Genomic DNA, 22,732 nt, shown 5'->3' with positions numbered 1-22,732 from the left:
GAACGTTTGCTTATCCAGATGCGTCCGGAAAAGAGAAACATGCCATGACTGGATTTGTGTAAACAACAATTACTCTTGAGGTGATGTGACAAAAAAAAACAGCGCAGCAAGCTCTGTGGCTGTAAACAGGAAATCTGTTTTATCAAATAACAAAACATCTCACCAGAACCTACTTAACACTTCACGCACACTCTCGATTGCCAGCTATCCTGCGCTTGACTGTGGGACAGAAACACTGAAGGCTTAGCTTTGTGGTCCCACAACAGAAAACTAGATTTTTTCCCCCCAAATGGATTTTAAATGATATTATACATTTTATAACTAAATTAGTCTTTCCTAACTCCTGCCATCAAAATCTGATCCCATTGCAAAATTTGTTTCATTTGGCAGAAAGTAAGCATTTAGGAGACTTTGCTTACTGAGTATTGTTGCTATTTCAAATCCCTGTTATGAAATGTGAGATTTTGACCGATGTGCGGTTTATTTTTGTGTAAATGTGCGTGGATGCTGACGGACTTTCTTTTAAAGCAGTTATCAGATGTTATCATTTGGTCTTTTATCAGTTATTAGCCATTAGATTTTCTTGACAAAAGAATCATTCTGTTTGATATGTATGAGACATGCACAAGCTGATTTTAGCAATAATATGCATGCAGTTTTAATAATAATTATTATATCATATCACCACTTAAAATGAACCACTGAAAACTAAAAAAGTTGCTTGGGTTCAGCAAAATAGTTTTAAAGAAATGTTTATTTCTTTTAAAACAATTATTTAGCAAGAACACATTCAGTTGACAATAAAACATTTACAATGTTACAAAAAATATATATTTCAAATAAATGTATCACAGTTTTTGCAAATATAGTAAGCAGCACAGCTGTTTTCAACCTTGATAAATGATAGGAAATGTTAAGACGGTTGAAAATTCAGCTTTGCCATCCCAGGAATGAATTACACTTTAAAATACTGTATATTCAAATAGAAAACAGTAGTAATTTTTCACAATATTACTGTTTTTACTGTATTTTTAATCAAATAATAAAAAAAGCTTCTTTATGAAGCATAAAATCTTCTTTCAAGAAAGTAACTCTATATTTAACCTATTAAAACATTAAATCTTGATATTTATTAATGTAAAAATGCTCATGGACAAGTATTAAATCTAAAAATGATCATTGGCGAGTTGGCAATATATTTTTCCTGCCCATGCAGTTCACTTAAACATTAGTGTACCTGCTGTTTTTATATAAAGTATGATGACTTGATGCATTAGAGTGATTTTGGAGCTGCTTAAGTAGTAGCAGTAATAACTTTTCATTCACCTGTGAGTTTAAAAGGAGGACTGTTGGATCCATAAAATCTTTTCCAAGATGAAAGTTCCTGCCCTGTAAAGTTGAGTCATTTCATTCACTTATTTAATGAGCTCCTCAAACATGACAGGATACCTTCCCCAAACGTCTTTAAGCAGGTCTTTCACTGCAGTGTGTTAGCTGAAAATAACACGCTGTCAACCGAGAGGAAGATCAGTGTGATGGGTAAATTGGGATTTTTAAACGCTGCATGAAAGATTCCTCTCATTCCAGCCTAAGGGTGCGTACAGGCAGCTGGCTGCGATTAGTGTGTATAGAGAGGCTCGCTGTAAAAATATGAAGAGTGGAGCTGTTTTCTGAGTTTTGTGCTGACAGCCGCCCTATTGGGACACAGCCCTCTGCTCCACACACATGGCAGCGCTGCAGGGCTCTCCCACACTCACACACACACACACACACACACACACACACACACACACACACACACTACACTACACTTACCTGCCTCACTTATGCTGTGAAGCCCTGTGATGGGACACAGCACTACCAAACACAAGTGGATTTTCTGTTCTTTTCGCAAGTTTTATTAATACCTTTTTTTGGGAGGTAAAAATATTGTTCAAAATATTATATTCAAAATATTTAAGTAAAAATATTATGTTCAAAAACATCACGTCCCATATTCTGAGTATAAAGAAAACAAAATTAAACAGAAATGTATTTTCCCTGAAGAAAACATTGTCTTGGACTCCTGGTCCTGTACACATCTACAAAACAATGTCAAAATCAATAAATGAATAAGACTAGTAAAATCAATTAGATAGATAAAAAGAAAAGAAATACAATCAACAGTATTAACATTCACATAAACAAAATAACATAATGAAATATAATGAGACAAAAAAGATTACAAAATATAAATAGTAATGTAAACAATTAAACAAATATTAAATAATAATAATACCTTACAATAATAATTATTACACATATGGACAAACCCATAAATTACCTTCCACAAATGGTAATATATCTCATGAAATGTCAACTTTACATAAAATTTCATAAAGAAATTAAATTTTCTATAAATGTTAAACAAAGTGCAGATGTAAACTTATATTTTTGGAGAACCACAACTCATCAGCAGTATTATATCATTTATATTATCAATGTTGTGCATATATTGTATATTGAATGTGTAATGAAATATTGCAGCTCTTCCATATTTTCATACTTCTAAGTTTTCTTAGGTTTCCTTTTCTCTGAGATTTAATAAACACTCTTTTAAAGCATATATGAATGAGGGAGGGAGTGAGTGAGTGAGTGAATGCTTTTCTCAATTTGATTTTCTCAATTTACTTATATCACTGTAAGGTATCTACACCATAGTACAATATTTAAAGAGGAGGTGATAACATTTTGTTGAAGAATTGTCCTAATTTTAAAGACAACTATTTTTCTCTGAATGTGTAAAAATGACTGCTTAGTTATCACTGGGCTGTAGCTCTGTTTAAGCAGATATGAGTTATTTTGACAAACGCATCTCCAATGCTGATGAATAACACAAAAGGGCCTCTCTGTAAGGGACCACGTCATTTAAATGAACACTGTGAGCCTCATAGAGTGCATCATGATACTTCATTGCTGGCTAGTTACAGCCAATACTGGGCTCTCAAGAGGAATGAGTTATCATTTTTTCACTGCTTACTGATCTCTACATAGCTGGAGTAATATATTAGTCATGACCACAACTTTTAGGCACAGTTTGTTTGCGAACTGTTTGTTTTTGTGTTGTGTGAGGCAATCTTTTCTGAGGTTTTTACATAATCATTTAGCAGTTTAGCAGAATTTGACATACACAAGAATGTATAGAATAGAAGGTAGTAAATATTAAAATAAAATATAGATAGCTTTGTAATTGTATAAATTGTTGTAGAGTATAAAATACCATTAAATAAATAATTTAAGGGAATTTTAGTGCATGATTATGGACATGAATGCATGAATTGAAAAGCATCTGCTGGGTTATTTCAGACTTTCTCCACTGGTTTGTGGAATCAACCTGGTCAGTGGTACCAATGAGGTTCAGTCTGTCTCTGACAAACACAGCTCCTTCCCAAACCCACATCAAAAACTCAACCAGATGTTTCATGAAGTACCAGTAAATCACCATGGTAAGAAAGCTATTCAGTGTTACCTTCATTAATGTAAAATAAATGAAAAAAAATGGTGCAAGGCATTCTTCACTCTGCTGCTTTATACTCCCAATATTTCCGCAAACTGACAACTTGTTGGCACTAATGCTGGAATATGCATTAACTTTACAAAACACAGCAGCGTTAGTCAGCAAAGTAAGTCTGGGACAAATACCTCCTTCAACTGATTTTACAGCCTGTTTCAGGAAGGCCTTCATTTACGGGAACAGAGCATTTCATGAAGAGGCTCATTGTTGCTGTTAAAGATTTATAGTTGCATTTGCTTGTTTCCCATTGTCTACGTGGTTAGTTTATAATAACAAGTGGTAATGATTTAAATCTGGCTCTGTTAAATCAGTGTTCGACGACAGCTCGAAAACCACTAAATTAGATCATTTAATCAGATCCATGTGCATCTTAACCGGGTCTAAGCAGAAAAAAAGATGATTAGACCCATTTGTAAACAAAATGTGCATTTTTTTTTTTGATGTCCTTTTAATTAAATCATTTAAATATTGAGGTGATTTAATTCTAAAAAGATGTTTGTTCTTTTTTTTTATTGGGGGAATATAAACTAATATGAAGTATAAAACAGCAATAAAATGTGTTTAGCTAATTCTGCACTTTCTGTGTTTGTGTCTAGTTTTCCAGGCCACTTTTAATCGAGTTGAGCCGATTTACTGCAATGGAAGAGATGATCTGCATAATTTTGACCAAAATGGATTTCCTTTTACGTGTGTGAACTCTTCTGGTAAGTGTCCGCTTATGTCAGTCAGCTCTTTGCTTCTATCTCTGGTTCAATTCTGCAACCTGTCTCTATGTTGGCAGGCTACAGTCTATCCCAGGACATACAGTCGGGGGGTAATCGCCTCACTCCCTGTCCCGTTCCAGTTGGGATCTATGAGCGCTGCCTCAGTCAGATCTGTTCTCTCTAGACTTCAGACACACCTTCGGTCCACTGCACCTGAGAGCAGCAGCACAGGAACAACAGGAAAGCATGGGCCTTTGAGGAAGTGCAGTTGTGAATGAAGACTCTTTAAAGAGAACTGTATGAGGCAATATCCTCTGAGAGTTTCCTCGAGCCGTTCATCAAAAATCAGAGAAACTCCTCAGATCGGACACTAATGATGATGTTACAGCCTTGTGTTTTAATGTTAAATAGACACTGTAATTTTCTCTTTAAGTGTGCACAGAGAATGTGGAGGAGAGATGCTGTTTACATTGAGTTGGTAGCATGACATTTCTTGGTTTTGGTGTATTTTTTAAGCATTATATTCTATCTCATAATATGTGATGTTAGTGTCACCTCATACGATGTAACATTTTGCTTTCTTTCTCAATTAAATTAGAGACAATTTAAGAAAAAAAGAGCATCCCACTGTTTTCATGTCTGTGCCGGTTTTTCCAGGTGTTTGACCTTGAAATGATCGTCTGCAGGCTAAAAGAAGAAACGACTAGAAGAATGCTGCCATCTTGTGCTTAACTCGAATACAACGCCTGAAAAGTTTGCCTTTTTGTTTTAAACCATCGTTAGTTTAGGTTTACTTTTGGCAAAAAAGAAAAGAAAAAAAACTCTAATTGTTATTATTATATAATTCTTAAGTTGTTAAGTTGTTTTTCAGCTCTAGGTGCGATTTTTAAGAACTATCAATTAGATTTACTTTCTCACTGGGGGCTTTAAAACTTCCAGGCTAAGCGTGATTTTCTGTAAAGTTGCTATGAAACAACAAAAGATGATAAAAAAAGTACTATACAAGTAAATTTACAAATTTCAGTGCCGTGAACAAGTAGCTAAACGTCATGTCTCTTAAAGTGGTAAATAACATACAAAAATCTTGACTATTTGCGATTGGAAAATCAACTAAAGTGATAAATACTCACAATTTAAATACGGGTGTTGTTGCTCTGCGAGTGTCTCTAGCGAAGTGGTTTGTGGACTTTTATCTAAATTTTGGGTTAACTGAAACGTTGTTTAAAAATGCTGTTGAAATTAATATACTGTATAGTTATATATAAAATAAATATACAGTTTTAAGACTCTCCCCTCCGTAACATTCAAGTCATTAATACGGGGTTTAGACCCCACAGTAGGCCTGAGATGTAGCCTTAATGAAGGAGATCTGCCTTGCCAGGTAAGTTTATTTCCCTCGCTGTATACACACACACACACACACTGTCCCTCTGCATCTCACACACACAGGAAGCAGAATTTGCTCATTCCAGCCGGTGTTGAGTTGATCAAGACACACCCAGCGCGCGCGCGCACACACACACACACACACACTGTGTACAGTAGAGAGCGATGGGACTGCTGCTCTAAGCGCTTTGTGTTGCGGTGATCTGAATGAATGACAGCTCCACCGACAGCTCACAATAATGACACCTGAAGGTAAGCGGCACTTTTAACACTTCACTGTTTCTCTGGAACGATTGCACCCATTTTATTAATTTTAGTAAACTTAAAGTTGCTTCGGTAAAAACTTTGTACATGAAGAGGGCTGCTTTAGTCCTTCGTTTATGAATAATAAATGTGTTGACCGTTTCTGCTTTGCAGTCATAATCGGACTGTGTTTTGTATTCATTTATTTTTGTTTTAAGTTACTAAGCAGACGCACTGAGAAGTTTCGCTCGGGTGAAATAAAATATCCGCTATCTGAGAGGAAACTGCTGGAACTGGGTGTAACAGTGCACATTGTTCTGCCATGAGATCATGTAGGATAGGTTTGATCATACCCATCGCTTTAAAACATTAGAAAAAACTTGTAGGCTATTTAGGAGGCCTATGCATATCAACATCCCCCACTATCAATACCGTTTAGTTGGAACAAACGTTGCTCCAATTGTTATTGTACCCTTTAACCTCAAAGAATCGATCTTCCTTGCAGAATATGGACTATGGATAACTCAATCTGCCAAAATGACTGTCATGGTTTGAATTTTTTTTCTTTATTCCACAGAACTAATTTTTATGGGCCCCAATTTTTTTGTAATTTCTCTTTTTTATGCAAACTCGTGTTTTCAGGAATAGTCCAGTTGCATCTATAAATACATTTTTGAATCCCTCAGCTCCTCTCTCCTCACAAAGACTGGAATTGTTTCATTAATATTTCGTTTTTTAAAAAGTACACTGTAATAGCTGAAAGGATCTAGTTGTTTGTTTGGGTCAAGGTTTCTGTGATGGCCTGGTTTAGGCTTACAGGATAGAAAATATAATTGGCTCATTATAAAACAACAGAAGATGATGAAACTTTTCAATCGTGTTTAAAAAAACTAACCTGTTTGGGTGTAAGAGAGATCAAAATGTAGGTGATTGTATTGTTAGGGCTTGCTTGCTGAACATTGTTTCTCCCAGTCACAGAAAATCTTGAGACCGGTGTTGGGTAAACAAATAGCAGTTGATGACATCAGAACTTAAAATGAGTTTCAGCAGTATTAAATGCAAGGCTGGATTGGCCTGGTTCCTCTTCCCTCGTTCCTGATGTGGATAGTCTGTGTTGTCAGGGGGTTTGCACATTCCTCTCTCATTGTTTACATCAGGAAAGTCTGATGTCAGGCCTATACTTGCGGGGGAACGAAAACATGCACAGTCCTCTCAGCAGGCGAAAAGATATTGGAGCAAAGTTCTCTTCAAGATAACAGAAGAAGCATTTACCTTTTTGGGAAACTAATCATAAAAAAAATGTTTACCAGTAGTCTAAAAGTATCATTTTTACTGATGAATGTAAAACATAAGCAATAGTTTTTAAGGATATATTGTTGTACGTGCAGGCAGTGATCACTGTCGCTAATCTGTGCATGCATTTGTGTTTCCATAGCTTTAGAAATTAAATTACACATTACTCATGAAGCCAATCAAAGGATGTGAGTGATAGCCTATATTTGTTCAGTTCCCAACCAGCCGTGAGCTGCATGCTTGCCAGATAAGATGTTTCTCTGTGAGGTGTGGACTCCTGATCCCTGACTCCCCTCATCACCATGCCAACTCTCACACAAGTGACAACAGTGCAGAAGCCCCAACCGTGTTGCTATGCTGCTCAACCTGAGCGAGCAGATCCCTGGAGGTCAAGCTACAACAGAACAGAAAGAGAGAGAGGATATGATAAGGGTGCATGTGATATTTCACTCTTAAGATGTAGAATCGGATAGTCATTTTTTGGTTGACAGCGTGAGCGCTGTTTTTCTGTAGCATTTTGTGTTTGTTTTATTGGTCTGACTTGTCAGCATCTCTTATCATCTTTGATATACATTGAAACATTCAATGGTACTGACAGTATCAATATAACTTACAACCTTTTGAGTCCTCCACCGTAAACCAAGTTTTAGTCAAAATTTGTTATATATATTTATTGTATATTTATAAGATACAGGAGATAACCCATCCCCTTATATTTGTAGACTTTAAAGAAATCACTTAATATGGAATTTCAGATGTTAGATTAGGACTCTATATTTTAATACAGTAATTTATTTGTGGTTGAATTGTATTGATGTTTTGAGTAAAGGCACACACAAATTCAGTGTTTCTTAATGACAAATGTTGTTAAGTACCTGCAGTGATGCTGAAATAAAAGCTAAAACAAAAACAATAAGATAAATATATTATAACAAATGAGATATTATTTCTGTATTGTATACTGTAAATTATATACATATTATATGAATTATATATAATTTTATTTATAAATATTTATAAAAATATATATTGTAGTTATCATACAATAGTTTATTAAAAAAACAGCTGTCCCACTGCAAACAAAATAAAATGTAAAAATGATTAAATCATATTTAAAAATGAAAATAAAATTGAAGGGAACCAAGATTTCACATAAAACATTAAAATGTCAAATTATTTAAATGCACTAAGTAAATGTGATGACACACATAAAAATACAATACAATCATCTTATTAGTTCTGTATTATGAGGATTTGTAAACATTTGTTTTAATACATAGTTTTAATGAATTGATGTTTCAGTGGGGGTTTTTTTCATGAGTGTTTTGTCATTCCGTTTGGTGCCACTCATGATCATGCCACACTTCACTGTTTAAATATGTTAAGTGTGACGTTATTTCTAATCCTTGTTTGTTACAGGCCTCGTCTTTTTCTGCTGGTTTTGGGTTCTCCTAATGCTGCATGTGACTGAAGGAAGCTCTAAGGAATGTGAGTGTCCATCTGCCAGAATTTTGTCTCACTTTCCATCTGAATTACCCAGTGACACTTGCTGCTTGAACTACTCAGGATCCACATTTAACCAGGTTCCCTGGGCGGCTTTTTTGAGACATACACACCTGCAGGTTTTGGACCTGAGTAACTGTAATATCAGTCACATTGATCACAGTCAGGTCGGTGATGCTGTCAGTTCACTGAGGGAGCTGAATCTCAGCCAGAACAGACTGACATCTCTGCCAGATGACTTCCTAGTTAAAGCCTATAGTTTGGAAGAGCTGGATCTGGGAGAAAATCATCTGAAACATCTGCCCAAGCAGTTTCTCCAGAGCTCGGACAAACTACGAGCCTTGATTCTGGGATGGAACCAGCTGAGCGCTCTACCTCATTCAGTGCTTAAGCCTTCGCTAGAGCACCTGGAGCTCATCGGAAACCCCTGGGCCTGCACATGCTCGCTGTTGGAGGGCCTTCAAGGTTGTCCACACACCAATTCCAGCAGCCTTCAGGACCTCGTAGGTAATCTGACCTGTGCCTCTCCTCAGAATCTCGAAGGACGGTCTGTTTGGTCTTTGCAGAAAACTGACGTGTGCCATTTGGCCAACCTGACCGCTCTCTTCATCCTGCTTCCCCTGTTCCTCCTCCTCAGTTTGGTGCTCTGCTGGTGCTGTGGGAGTGAGAAGAAGAGGAAAGACAGCTCATCGTTCAGCCCGACTCGCAAAAGATCCAACAATTCCCATTGCAATGGACGGTGGCCACATGCCAAACTGCCAGCTGGGGAGTCAGCAGTGTCTGTAGACGGTGGAAAGGAGGTCATATTGAAGAACCAGCTGATGCTTCAGCCCTCGTCCAACTTGTTGGGCAGCACTCGGGATATTTATGAGGAGGTGGAGATCAAACTGGGCTCTGTGGACACACTGGCCCCTCTGCCGTCCACTTGCCCCACAGAAGGGACCGCGGGAAAGCAGGACCTGGACACGGTGAGTGTGAGCGATGTGATGAAGGACTCAGCCGATCGGGAGAAAGCATACCTGACCCAATCCACTGAATACTACAGCCTGGTTCCAGGTATTGAAATCGAGGACTCCGATCATGGAGAGTATGAGAGTGTGGACCTCTCGTAACACTACAGGAAATGGTGCGTTTGACTGAGATACTCAAAGAAGTTTGGGGAGGTCTGAAGATGAGGTCACATTTACCATGTTCTTGGTCAAATTTCATGGGTGAATCCAGTCATTTCAACAAGAATCCGCAAAGAAGATTCTGAATGCTCAAATCCGCAAAGAAGATTTCCGACTGCTCATGTTGATCACAAATTGCCAACACAAAGCTTCTTGGTTTGAAAGCGACGTTTGTGTGAGCAGATTTTTGCGCAAAAAATTGACTGCACCTTCAGTAAGGATGTTTCCCCTTCAGTTGCAAATGCACAGTGAACGTTGCTGTTAAAGGAAGTCACTGCACCGTGTGAAGCCATCACTTTTGCATACAACGTGAATGAATTACTGTTCTGGTAAAGTATCAAATGAAGCTGTTTGCAGACCCGGTCTGTTGCCAAGATAAGCTATCATATAGCTGTCCCCTGGATGTTTTCATTATATTGAGATTTTTATATCTTCGTCCTCTACTGTAATTTAGATAGGAAGTTTTATTATTGTAATATTACTTTGTGTTTCACATTCAGTTACAGTGTTTTTGGTGTCACATATAACTTTATATATTGTCATGAAGAGGAAAAGTAACAGTAGAGAACAAGAGGACTTTAAACAGAACTACATTTCAGCGTCTGGTCTTTATCTTGAGTAATCAAATCTGTCCAAATTTGATGTATGATGGACTAACATTTCTCTCCTACACAGAACTTTGGAGGGTTACTGTTTATGTAACTATGTAAATGTTGAAAACAGAGATTATTTAGTCAATACTATCTAGCCTGTTTCCACAGATGACCTCAGCTGATGTAATCATCATTTTGGCATTGTTAATAATTAATGTATTTTAGCGAGTTTTATAAACTTTTATAATCAAATAAACATAAATAGCAGTACTAGTCAAATGAAGTGGCTTTTAGATAAGATCAGACTGACTAAGCAAGTCAAATTTAACAGAAGCAGATTTCAGCGGAAAGCCTAAATTAAGCAGGAGAGGTTATGTACACCATTCAGAACAAATAACGCTCAACTTTTTTTACAAAATGACTTATAACTGTGTTTTCGTTAATTGAAATAAAGCTGAAATTAACTCAAATATAAATATTAGATGAAAAGTGAAAACTTAAATGAAAATGAGAGATGTTGCACTGGCATAATGAAATATAACAGGTTTAAGCTGAAGTACTAAATTTAGTAAAACTAAAATTAAAAGAAAATCAAACTAAAACATAAATAAAGATGACAGAAGTACATGATCAACTCAAATTAAAATGAAAATGAAAATGTAAATATATATATATATATATATATATATATATATATATATATATATATATATATAAGAAAATATAAAAATGAAGGCCAATTCAAAATAATAATAAATACTATAACCATAGTCCATGTCTATGTCTATCAACAAACCTAGTACAATATCTAAGGTCGGCAACAAAAAGGTCAGAAAAGAGTGATGGTCAAACAACACTGAACTAAACACAGTTTTTGTAATCTTGGGTGCACATAAGTTACACTGGACTACCTGTATGAATCTATTATGATAACTTGTGACATCATCAAACAATCCTAAAAATGATAAATTATATTTCCTTGTTGGCTTCAAATAAATGCTTTTTCACATAATTGTTGTTTTGCATGTTTTTGAGACTGATTTTGAATGTTTAGGTGTTAGGACTACAGACTGTAATCATTGGTTGTTTAATTGAAATTGCGAAAGCATTTTTTTTAAATTACACTCAATCCTGAGGAACCAAGTATGAAATGAATATAGCTGTTCCAGAGTCTCACACTGGCCTTCACAAAATCTGCTTCTGTGTCCCCATAATGACCCAGCCCATTCATTGGAGGCTGAAATCCCTCAGCGGTAATAGAAAGCTAGCTCTGATTCCTCCTGTGTGGGAGTTTGTAATTATAGCATTGTGTTCCTCCGTCCAGTGAAACCTGCAGCTCTGTAATGGCCTCACAGGCATCTACCTGCCTGCTGTGGAAATGAGTGGTATATTTTGGGCTCTGTGGGCACTTTACAGTTGTGAAATTTCTATTGTTAAAGCTTGCCTGAAGAGACACAATTACAACTGAGAACAAACACTTGTTCTTTTAGAACAATGTAATTATTTAAACCATGACTGCAATTATGAACATGCCCTAATAACATATAAATCATTGTCAAAGCTTTGCCATTTTTAGCAAAATTATGTTTCCTTAAAAACCCTCAAGCCTCTCAACAGAGATTATATTTTTAACAATTTTAATGAAAATTTGTTCCTTTAAGAGAAAAAAGTTATCATATATTATTGCTTTTTACTGATTTGTGTGCAAATTTTTAAATAAATTATAAATGTTTAACTATTGTCTTGATGTGTTTTATATGTATGATTCTTCTTACCTAATTGAATTAATCTGGAAGACAAGATATGTAAACCATGTCTCAAGGGGAAGTCTGGGTAAAAAAAAAAAAAAGTGATCAAGCTTTTGCTTTATTTAACAATGGAGGGAAGGGGTGTTCAGCTTGTTTGAAGTGAATTGAAGTTCTGTAATGGGCCTCCAAACTGGAGTAACTCCATACTTTCTTTTCCTAGTAGTGTCTCCTGCCCCCTAAGGTTTTCTGAAAATCTTTAGCTAGATAAAAATGATTGTAGATAGATATATTCAGTAAAACAACGATCTCTTTTACCTTAATTACACTGTTTGGTTGGATATAATTCATCTCTAGTTGTAAAATGACTTGTTTGGGGTGTTTTTGTCAATGAGAAATTCACATGTGAATGGTTTATGCCTGTGATTTCGAAGAGGATTTATAACATAGCTATTTACCAGTTATGTAACTATGTTTGCACTTGATATCATCTACTATTATAATTAATTATGGCCTTCATGAAATTCATGTTTTATTGCATATGCTGTATCTTATAATTCCTAAATCCTTTTAATGCTTGTTGTTATTTAATATTCATATTAACATGCATCACACTCTTAAAAATAAAGGTTATTTTTAGTGGCATCTATGGTTCCATGAAGAACCTTTACCATCCGTGGAACCTTTCCATTACACAAAATCATTTTTCACACTAGGATCAAAAGCGGTTCTTTTAAGAACTGTTCACTAAAGGTTCTCTGGGGAACCAAAAATGGTTAGGGAATCACTGCAAAAAGAGAAAAATAGTTTTTTATTATTATTATTTTAAACAAAGAACTTAAAAGACAATTTGCAAAATGCACAGTCAAGTGATAAATACCTTGTCATAAATTATAACTATAGCACACAGTAATCATTCATAATGATGAGACCTGTGTGAAACTGACATTGACCATGAACATGTTTTTTTTAAACTGGGTTCCCAAACTATAAATCACAGGATGGATTGATAGCTCCACGTTAAAGACAGATATATAAAGGAGAAAACAAGAGGTGTGTTTTCTCTCTAAGAGAAGACAAGGTTGAAGCACTAAGGTAAGAACAACAATTAAAAGTCTATTCTATTTGACAAATGTGTCACAGAATTGTGCAAACTTAATTCTTAATTCTTTGAGTGGTTTTCTAGTATTCCACCATGACGGTCTCCTACACGCTCAAGGTGGCCAATGCTAAGTTTGGAGGCTTCACAAAGTTACTCTTCCGATGGAAAGGAAGCATTTACAAGCTTCTATACAGAGAGTTCCTGGTCTTCTGTTTACTGTACGGCTTCATCAGTATTCTATACAGGTATCATGACATTAAAAACATTAACAATTCACATTTTCTTTTTACAATTTCACGCTTTTTTATTCAGATTTTTATCCACAGCAAACTATAAGCGAGCAATGTTTTGAGTGCCAAGTCATAAGAAGATGCCACTTTTTTTTTATGCCAATATAGTTTATACTGAAAGGCCAAGTTTTAAGGTTAGTTGGAAAACTAATTGGTTTTCTATTTAGAGTTCTGATATTTAAAAAGATTTCTTTTTAAATAACAGTTTGATAGACATAGATATGGCCTTGGTTATTTAAGTGCACACATGAAGAACAGTTGTCCCTTCATAATAGAAAATCAATCCATGTTGCATCTTACAGGTGTGTCCTCAATAACGAACAACAAGAGGTGTTTGAGCGACTAGCACGCCATTGCAACAAGTTTGCTAAACTCATCCCTATGTCATTTGTTCTTGGTGAGAATAAATGTTCTTACCATAGCAACATGCTATTACTAACTCTCTGGGTTGCTTGTACTAACTGAAACTTGTCTGTGCTGCTGGTTAGGGTTCTATGTCACCCAGGCGTTTCAGCGTTGGTGGGGTCAGTATACAAGCTTTCCCCTGCCAGATAACCTGATGATGGTCGTATCTGGAAATGTCCATGGCACAGATGAAAGAGGCCGTCTTCTGAGGAGAACTCTGATGAGATATGCAAACCTGTCATCTGTCCTCATCCTGCGCTCCATCAGTACACGAGTACGCAAGAGATTCCCAGCTCTGGAGGACATTGTGGAGGCAGGTGAGAACTTCACATCTGAAAATGTTTGGGAGGAATAGAAGAACTGGATTAATTTCCAAGGCTTTTAACAAATCTCTAATAAAGTATGGAACCTTTGCATTGTTTTCTACAGAATTGCTATTATTTTGGTAATGTTAATTACACAAAACCTGCTTCATACTGGCACAGAAAGTAGCTATAACTTGCAGTTCAGTGAGTTGGACAATCATCCATTAGCTGTTATGATGTATTTAATTCAAAACCTAATTTGGATTTATGATATATTCACTAAAAGAACCAGCCCATAAGAGACATCTGATCCTGAGTCAGTCCTCCTTTAGGAAAGTATGTTTCTGATTCACTAAAAAGATCTGGCCCATGAGAGCCATTTGTAGGAGAACTTTACCTCATATTATCCTGTGACTGAAGCAGACTACTGGTGTTTTTTAAATAACAGGCTCACAAGTCACTCAGAACGTTATGAAACCATGTATATAATGTTCTCTGTTGGCTAGCCAGGCAAGTCTTCTTTACAATAATCCAAAAAACCCTTTTAGTTTGGAGAACATTTCCCAGAATGCTCTTATTTGATTCCCCAAAGGGGAACATTAGGATAAGGTTCTTTGGTGGTATTTGTGAATCTGTCGAGTCTGGTCACTTTGTGTGTTTTTAATACACTAAAATGAAGTGGCTCATAAGAATCTTTTAATTGTGATAGCGGACTAATCTAGTTGTGTGGTATGTTTTTTGATTCACTAAAAACAAATCAGTTGATAAGAATCATTCATTTGTAAATCAGACTACTCTGGTCATGTATGTTTTTGCAAGGAAAACTCAATAAATAGACATTTTTCGCCATAACATTAAATGCAGACTAAGGAAAAATATGAATTCTTTTGACTTGGAGTTGAAGTGGAGCAGCAAATACTGAGCCACTGTTATGAGCCATTCAGATTAACTTGATTCCGAAGAATATATCTATCAAAGCATGTCATTAGGCGAGACACTGCAGGTGAATAGGGGGAAAAAAAAATAATAATATTTATCACCTTACTTACCCAGTTGATTGATTACCTTGATTATTGCAAACATTTTTTGTATTATAAGTTTTCAAAAATTTTATGTTTAAATATGCAAATGAGGCATTATTTAATGAAATATGTGCTAATTTCCATAAATTTCTAGTGCAAAAATCTGAACACTAGATGAAGTCAGTTTCAAATTTTTTTTTAATTTTTTTTGACATATTAGAGTCAAATGTTTTTACAGAGGGAATTCTGGTTATCTTTTTTTGTCACTCCATAATTCAGAAAATACTTTGAACAGCCAGAAAACAATATATTTTCACAATTTTGGGGGGAATAAAATGTTGTATATAATCAAGGAAAATATATATGAACAAATCCCTCAGTAAAAACCTTCAGAATATAGACAGGAATAAAAATGTCAAGTTTGGTGTGTGTAAGTGCTACTGAAGTGGAGATTTATGGCTCAGTGTTGAAGAAAAAACTCATTTTGAGAAAACGGCCTTTAAAAATATGTTTTGTAATTGAAATCTATTGACACAAACAGATAAAGTGCTATAAAAGAAACACTTAACAGTGTCTTTTAGATGTTTTCCTTCCACTAATTTGAAAAAGCACTTTATGAAAAACCAAAAAGCCCAAAATCTCAAAATTGACAGGTGCTTGAAAAAACAGTGTTTTTGCCTGCAGTGTCTCACCTTAATTGACGTATCATTATTACTTGCAGGATTCATGACCACAGACGAGCTTAAAAAACTAAACCATCTGTACTCTGACTTCAACAAATACTGGATGCCACTTGCATGGTTTGCAAATCTGGCTTCACAAGCGAGGAAAGAAGGGCGTGTGAAAGATGACATAGCTTTGCGACTGCTCATGGATGTAAGTGTTTAAACATGTCAAGATGATGCATGTGTGCCATAAAACCACATGCAATAATTCCTTCCTTTCTTCCTCTTTGTCAGGAGCTGAATAACTATAGATCAAAATGCAGCATGCTCTTCCACTATGACTGGATCAGCATTCCCTTGGTGTACACACAGGTGAAGCTCATCTAGATCTTTCATGGGTATAGCTCACCATATGAACTTCTGCTCATCTCACTTCTGTTTGGATGCAGGTAGTGACTGTGGCTGTGTACTCCTTTTTTATGTTCTGCCTAATTGGGAGGCAGTTTGTAAAACCCGAAAAACCTGATGAAGACAAAATTCATCTGGATCTTTATGTCCCCATTTTCACTCTACTTGAGTTCTTCTTTTACGCTGGTTGGTTAAAGGTGTGATTGCTAGTATAAGAGCATATTTTGTATTACAAAATTGGTTTGATCTCTCCATAATGAAGGGTAAACATGTTCTTAAAGGTAGGGGAACTTATTATCAACCCATTCGGAGAAGATGACGATGATTTTGAGACCAACCAACTCATAGATCGCAACATTCAGGTTAGTAAATCAGTACACACATGAATCGATAACTAAATCTATTTCTAAGGAAGCACATGTTGTATCATAAGAACTTGTGGCAATGCTTTTCATTTATTCTAGGTTTCCATGCTAGCTGTTGATGACATGCATCAAAATCTTCCTCTCCTTGAGAAGGACAAATACTGGGTGGATAAGGGTCTTTCATATCCTTCAGCTACTATGAAGCCTGTCTTCATGGGTTCCACACATGACATGAGGTACAATGACAGACTGTAACACCTATCCATAATTCAACCAAAAAAGATATGTAATAATAATAACACCAACATTCAATAGACCGTAGGCTATATCATTATCCCAGTCATGTAAGATGGCTGGTAACTTAACTTTAAACAAATAAGCTAACGTATGGGCCAAGTATTCAGTATATGATTATATATGTTTAACTGCAAATGTTATCTGTTATCAAATACAATTACTTAATGATTTCCTTAATGAGGAAACTGAGATTTGAAACTTGTAAGTTGTGATTTACTCTCTTGAAAGGTTAATTAACCCCAAAATAGAAATTCTGTCATTAATTATTAACCTTCATGTCCTTCTAAAACCATAAGACCTTTGTTCATCTTTTGAACACAAATTAAGATCTATTTGATGAAATCCAAGAACTTTTTATCCCTCCGTAGATAGCAACACATCTCTCAGGTTTGATAAAAAATTATCTTAATTTGTGATAGTTTGGAACAAAATGTGGGTGAGTAATTAATGACAGAATTGTAATTTTCAGGCAGAACTATTCTTAGATTTTGTACATTATTGACATTGGTATTCTGTATTTATTAGGATACTTGAGGATGATGACGAGGAACATTTACCAACCCCCAAGACTCAAATGCTTGCCATCAACGTGTGGCCGACTACACACAAAATAAAAAAGCAGAAGAACAAGAGCATGCAACAGTTATGTCTTTGCTGCAGATCTAAATGTAAGGGCGAGAGCTCGAGGCTTGAACAGTCATCCAAGAGCAGCGTCCCATCACCGCTGCAGCAACAACACATGGCTATTCAACACGTCTGCCATGATAAACTCTTGGGGTCACCTGAAACTACGGAACAAGCAAACCAAGAGCCATAGATAAATGTAACTCCCCAGTCAGGGTTTGCTTTACTATTTTTTTTAGGGACAGTCAAGGATGAGAGGATACTTTCTGCAATATTTGAACCCTCATCACTGCTTACGCTTTCAAAATTGTTTTATTCATTAAAGATGCATCAAATTGTTCATGTGACACCTTTATTTTAAAGTGTCCTTGTTTTGTGCATTTATAGATTTTTAGTATGGAGTAAAATTAACGAAACAACTTACTATCTGGTTAGGATTAGGGTTTTATGCATAATTTATTTCTTATAATAGTAAGTACTTGTTACATGCAACAAGGACACCTTAAAATAGTTACCAATAAATTGAGAATTTTTAATGTTGTTCTTTTAAAGAATCTTGAAAAAAAAAAAAACATCAATGTTTCCACAAAAATAAAGACCTGCAAAACTGTTGACATTATAGATAAGAAATGTTCCTTGAGCAGGAAATCAGCATATTAGAATGATTTCTATATATATTGTGAAGACTGAGGAATGATAGCTAAATAATCAGTTTTTCTGTCAGGAAAACGAAATATTTTTTTCCTTTCAGTTAAGTTTACTTTCAAGTTAACTAAATAAAGGTAAATAGTATACTTGACTCATCCAGCAAAGAATGAACAACATTAATCTGTTCATTTGCAAATATACTCTTGTTCCATTTACCTCATTAGTTTACACAGCTTCAAATGTTAAAACACAAGTTGATATTAAACTATAGAATGCTGTTATTGATTTAATCATACTTGATAACCAATTCCTTCAAACCACATAAACCAAAGACTATAGATACTCTGTAGTTATAACAGAGTTTTGGGGATTTTCATTTATTTTGAAGCCATTACTTTCCATGGTTTACCCTTCAAAATAAAACCTGTAAAATAATACATGCAGTGATGTGCAATTGATTTAAATGTACACAAGTATTGCAATGACTACTTCATACAGAAAATGTAAAGCAGTTTAGCACTTGTTTTTTTTTTCTCTGGGAGGTTATAACCAGTTAATGCAGAACAAATGCAGCTGCTTAACTTTCTCAATCCTCCTTTCAATAAAATGTGCACCATAGAAAACCAGTGCACACCAGAAACAATTACTGCAAGATGTCATTAAGTCTCTTTTGAGCTAATCCAACTTTCTAATCAAAAGCTTTTTGCAAAATAACTGAACACGGTGTTGTACAAAATGAGAACAGCAAAGACATGAGTTGGGGTATTTTCTTTAATGGTTGTATCAAAGAGAGCTGTACATTTATTTGCCTTTCTTGGCTTTAATCTTCCTCAGGTAAAACTCCAGTTCTTTGCCCTCAAGGACATAGCCATCAGCCCTGCCACACTGTCCTGGTCTGGAGGCAATGCAGGCTGAGAAACACAAAACCGTAGATTAAGAACACAAACTTAAGAGCAGTGTCACTGTAGGCAGCATTTCAGTGGTTATCAGAAATGGTATAACTTCAGCACTATTGTGTCAGTAGCAGAACTGGTTAAAGTTTCATCATGATCACATCAATGTCACATTAAGACCCCTGTGTAACATGACTTACCAAGAAGCTTCCCCTGCAGGAACTGCTCCTCCAACAGAGGACTGATCTTGCTCTTCTTTCTGCGCTCATCAAACTTCTTTTGGACCTTTTTGGACCTCTTCTTGTTCAAGATTTCCTCTTCCTCAGGGGTCTGGTTTTTCCAACAAATGATTTATTAGCCATATTCATGATCACGGTGCATGTTTTCGGTATTGACAAAGTTGTAAGTTATAAGCCTTCCTCAGAGTCTTAAACTGCATCACTTTCATTCAGTAGCAGAACTGGACAATGTTATCATCAAAGAAAGACCACTATTAAAAGACCAAACGATTGAAAGAAAACTGACTGAACTCACCAGCTTGGCACCCTTCTTCCTGCCAAGTGGAAGAGCGTAGTGAGACTCATACCACTGTCTGTAAGGAGTGCTGTCCACAAGGACAATGCAGTTCTTCACCAGGGTCTTGGTTCTCACCAGCTCATTGTTAGAGGCATTGTAGACTACATCAATGATCCTGGTCTTACGGGTACAGCCTGAAATAAAACCACCTCTAATGAAACATCCAATTAAATGCAATAAAGATCAGGTTGAATTGTGTCTTTCTCAGAAAACTAAATGATATCCATCAAGCACATTCAGTAGCAGAACTGGACAGATTTATCATCATTGAAAGAGCTACACATAAGTAGCACAAAACATTTCAGAAACGTACATTCTGAGCCCCATGAGAAGTTGCCCACGTCGAGCCTCAGGGCACGGTATTTCTTGTTTCCACCACGTACTCTTACTGTGTGGATGCGGCGAGGTCCAATCTATAGAGAGAGTCATAAATATTAGTTTATATAATGTGACACACCAATGAAGATATATTTTGAGCTCGGCCATGTGTCAGTGTAACTATGACTAATCCTAACATTGGGAGGTCAAAGGTTTCGACCAAAACGGCCAAAAATGACCAACCTAAGGACGTGTTTTCATCACCCACATTGTCACAAAAAGGTTTCTGATGGACTTAGATGCATTCAAGTTAGATTTACCTTGGTGTTTGCGGGAGGACGCCCGAGCTCATATTTCCTTTTCTTGTGGACGGGCTTGCGTTTGCCACCAGTCTTGCGGCGTTTGTGCCAGTTGTCCCTTGAGATACCTTTAGTGTAAACAGATCGAGGTGCATTAGAAACCAGTGTGAATGTATGCAAGTCAAATGTTTTCACCGCATACTTGAGTGTTCAGTTCTCCAAGGTGTTTATCCGCATGGGAATTCAGATTCCGCAATTGGATTCATCATGCACACTCAAGCGCATACATTTAACCAAACTTTATTTACTTGCCCTCATGTTGACATAACTTCCTCACTGAAAGAACACAAACCTCAGTCATCTTCCCTAAAAACTAACCTTTAGAACATTATGTAAGAGAATCATCCAGGAGTGGAGCGATGCGATTAAGAATAGTAAAAAGGAATTGTTTTTAAAAGATTACATTAGCAATAAGCTAACAATGTAGACGTTATTAGGTCAAACAACACATTGGCAAAGTTAGTTGAAATAGTCTGCGTCGAGAAATATGAAGCAAACGATGTTGGAAAACATTTACAAGCTAACGTTATCCAATGCTAATATTGAGCTCGTTAGCTGGCCATGCAGCCTCCAGTGGTCGAGATACTCTACTACCCGTTTAGCCTCGGGTGCTTACTAGATTCTTATCCAAATTACACTTCTCAACCACAAAATAATATATCTACAAATAAATCCGTATTGTACACATCTCGGAGTACATCTACTAGCCTTTTTAGTAATCTTAACACTGTTTGAGAGTATAGTACCCCGTGCGCGCAGCCATCTTGAGCAACATCTCCAGCCACTTTCCCCATCTCTTCTCGTAAAAACGTTTTTAAAGACATCGAATCGTCCAATTTGTTACTATATTGCTTGAAATCTATCTTTGTGATATAGCACTGAGTGAGTTTAATTAACAGCATAACTGGATAAAGCAGATGAAGACGGATTATTCCAGCGACCAGAATCTAAAAACACGTACCCATTCTCAGGCGCCGGCTAGAAAGAGGGCTCGCAAAGGCTCATGGGCGGGTTTCAAGAAACCACATATCGCGAGAATACCGCGAGAGAGTAGTTCTTCTTGCTCAGAGGCAAAACACTTCATTGCCACCACGCGTTTAGTAGTTTATAATGCCGAGCTTTTCCAGTGTTTGTGTTTTCTAGTATAGATTAGTAAGTGTACTGTAAATCGATTTAAAGCATCGACTAAAGTAATAATTAATAATAATTAATTGTTTTATTGTTGTTTTATTTATTTTTATTGAACATTTTGTACAAAACAAACTTTGCAACAAGAATATATTTTTGCAACAGTTGATTTAGGTGCATGACAGAAAAGGGCAGGAGCTTTTAAATCATATTCTTCTATTATGGCAAGACATTTTATCGGATTGTTTTTTGTTTGTTTGCTTTTTCTTTTTCTAATCATTTTGTAGACATTCGTAAAATACAACCCAGTATAGCCTACTTAGGTTTGTGTATATGAAATTTTACCAGAAAGTCTTCTTTGATGTTGCTCATAACAATAAGGCCATGAACAATGTACAACATTTCTTTACTACAGCTCTCATCTTTAACATAGTCCATCATTTATTTGAATTATACTGAATTTGGCTTGTTAGATACAGAGAGAGCATGAGCTAACTGAATAGAATATTTTTTGTCATTTTACAATAACATTTATTTTGAAATCTCCAAATTGATAGTAAAATAATTTAAAATTGCAACATAAATTTATCAACTATAAAAGGTTTGCAGGAGTATTAATATAGTGGAAATAGCTCAGATGTGCAATGTGCAACAGTTGAAACAGAAAACAATATAACAAATGGTAGGGGTGAATTTATTATTCCATGTTCTTTTGAGGTTAATGTGCGTACTGGGCTACTTTGTAGTTACAGCAGCTATCACTGTGTTGTTATGAGGTCAGTTGTGCAGACCATTTTGGAGGCAGAGACAGATTTTGGGGAGCACTAAAAGGAAAAAACTTAAACTGCTGGAGTTTTAAAGAGTTAGTGATGGAAAACTTGCAGGTCAATGGGCATCAATGTTTAATGTCGGTAAACACTTAGCATTAGCATGTGTTATTCAGCTGTCAGAGTTGTGCAGAATTGAAGGAAGAAACCTCAAAGACAGTGTCTGAATGATGCTTGAAAGGGGAAAGCCTACAAATCATGCAACATTAATCCAACACTGTGGTGTTAATACTCAATAAATTACAATTCAAATCAGAAATGTAAAAAAAATAATTTCTTTACTGGTCATTTTGAAATGTTAAACTTTGTCC

General features: G+C 36.0%; 4 protein-coding genes and 4 non-coding genes across 8 annotated transcripts in view; 3 read left to right on the top strand and 5 right to left on the bottom strand.

Moving 5' to 3' along the window:
- glis1a (GLIS family zinc finger 1a) overlaps nucleotides 1-4,866 on the top strand; it is a 28,700-nt gene extending 23,834 nt beyond the window's left edge. Inside the window, exons 8-10 of the mRNA XM_026206723.1 lie at nucleotides 3,346-3,485; nucleotides 4,150-4,257; nucleotides 4,335-4,866. Coding sequence (XP_026062508.1) covers nucleotides 3,346-3,485; nucleotides 4,150-4,257; nucleotides 4,335-4,441 — 355 coding nt within the window. The 3' untranslated portion in view covers nucleotides 4,442-4,866. The remainder of the gene's footprint in view (nucleotides 1-3,345; nucleotides 3,486-4,149; nucleotides 4,258-4,334) is intronic.
- An 894-nt stretch (nucleotides 4,867-5,760) lies between these two features.
- LOC113045941 (leucine-rich repeat and transmembrane domain-containing protein 2-like) lies at nucleotides 5,761-10,714 on the top strand. Its single transcript, XM_026206719.1, has 2 exons — nucleotides 5,761-5,895; nucleotides 8,599-10,714. Exons 1-2 carry the CDS (start codon nucleotides 5,883-5,885, stop codon nucleotides 9,792-9,794), a joined length of 1,209 nt encoding a protein of 402 aa, XP_026062504.1. The 5' UTR covers nucleotides 5,761-5,882; the 3' UTR covers nucleotides 9,795-10,714.
- A 2,463-nt stretch (nucleotides 10,715-13,177) lies between these two features.
- Nucleotides 13,178-18,933, top strand: best4 (bestrophin 4). The gene is made up of 10 exons (XM_026206717.1): nucleotides 13,178-13,284; nucleotides 13,376-13,536; nucleotides 13,884-13,978; nucleotides 14,070-14,303; nucleotides 16,035-16,189; nucleotides 16,273-16,350; nucleotides 16,428-16,583; nucleotides 16,668-16,748; nucleotides 16,851-16,987; nucleotides 17,574-18,933. Exons 2-10 carry the CDS (start codon nucleotides 13,385-13,387, stop codon nucleotides 17,863-17,865), a joined length of 1,380 nt encoding a protein of 459 aa, XP_026062502.1. The 5' UTR covers nucleotides 13,178-13,284; nucleotides 13,376-13,384; the 3' UTR covers nucleotides 17,866-18,933.
- On the bottom strand, nucleotides 18,781-18,917 carry LOC113046507 (small nucleolar RNA SNORA47). Its single transcript, XR_003276106.1, has one exon. It is a non-coding gene; the product is annotated as a small nucleolar RNA SNORA47 (small nucleolar RNA).
- Nucleotides 18,934-19,073: 140 nt separating the features above from the next.
- On the bottom strand, nucleotides 19,074-21,525 carry rps8a (ribosomal protein S8a). Its single transcript, XM_026206718.1, has 6 exons — nucleotides 21,428-21,525; nucleotides 20,428-20,534; nucleotides 20,103-20,202; nucleotides 19,748-19,923; nucleotides 19,414-19,543; nucleotides 19,074-19,231 (listed from the first exon to the last, which is right to left on the bottom strand). Exons 1-6 carry the CDS (start codon nucleotides 21,429-21,431, stop codon nucleotides 19,122-19,124), a joined length of 627 nt encoding a protein of 208 aa, XP_026062503.1. The 5' UTR covers nucleotides 21,432-21,525; the 3' UTR covers nucleotides 19,074-19,121.
- LOC113046498 (small nucleolar RNA SNORD38) lies at nucleotides 19,629-19,698 on the bottom strand. The gene has a single exon (XR_003276097.1). It is a non-coding gene; the product is annotated as a small nucleolar RNA SNORD38 (small nucleolar RNA).
- Nucleotides 19,992-20,062, bottom strand: LOC113046499 (small nucleolar RNA SNORD38). The gene has a single exon (XR_003276098.1). It is a non-coding gene; the product is annotated as a small nucleolar RNA SNORD38 (small nucleolar RNA).
- On the bottom strand, nucleotides 20,273-20,378 carry LOC113046500 (small nucleolar RNA SNORD46). Its single transcript, XR_003276099.1, has one exon. It is a non-coding gene; the product is annotated as a small nucleolar RNA SNORD46 (small nucleolar RNA).
- Nucleotides 21,526-22,732: the final 1,207 nt, after the last annotated feature.

The sequence above is a fragment of the Carassius auratus genome, chromosome 27 (assembly GCF_003368295.1).
Source record: "Carassius auratus strain Wakin chromosome 27, ASM336829v1, whole genome shotgun sequence".
In the NCBI taxonomy this organism is placed as follows: domain Eukaryota; kingdom Metazoa; phylum Chordata; class Actinopteri; order Cypriniformes; family Cyprinidae; genus Carassius; species Carassius auratus.
The sequence above is the reverse complement of the archived record's forward strand: the minus strand, read 5'-3'. Positions and strand labels throughout refer to the sequence as shown.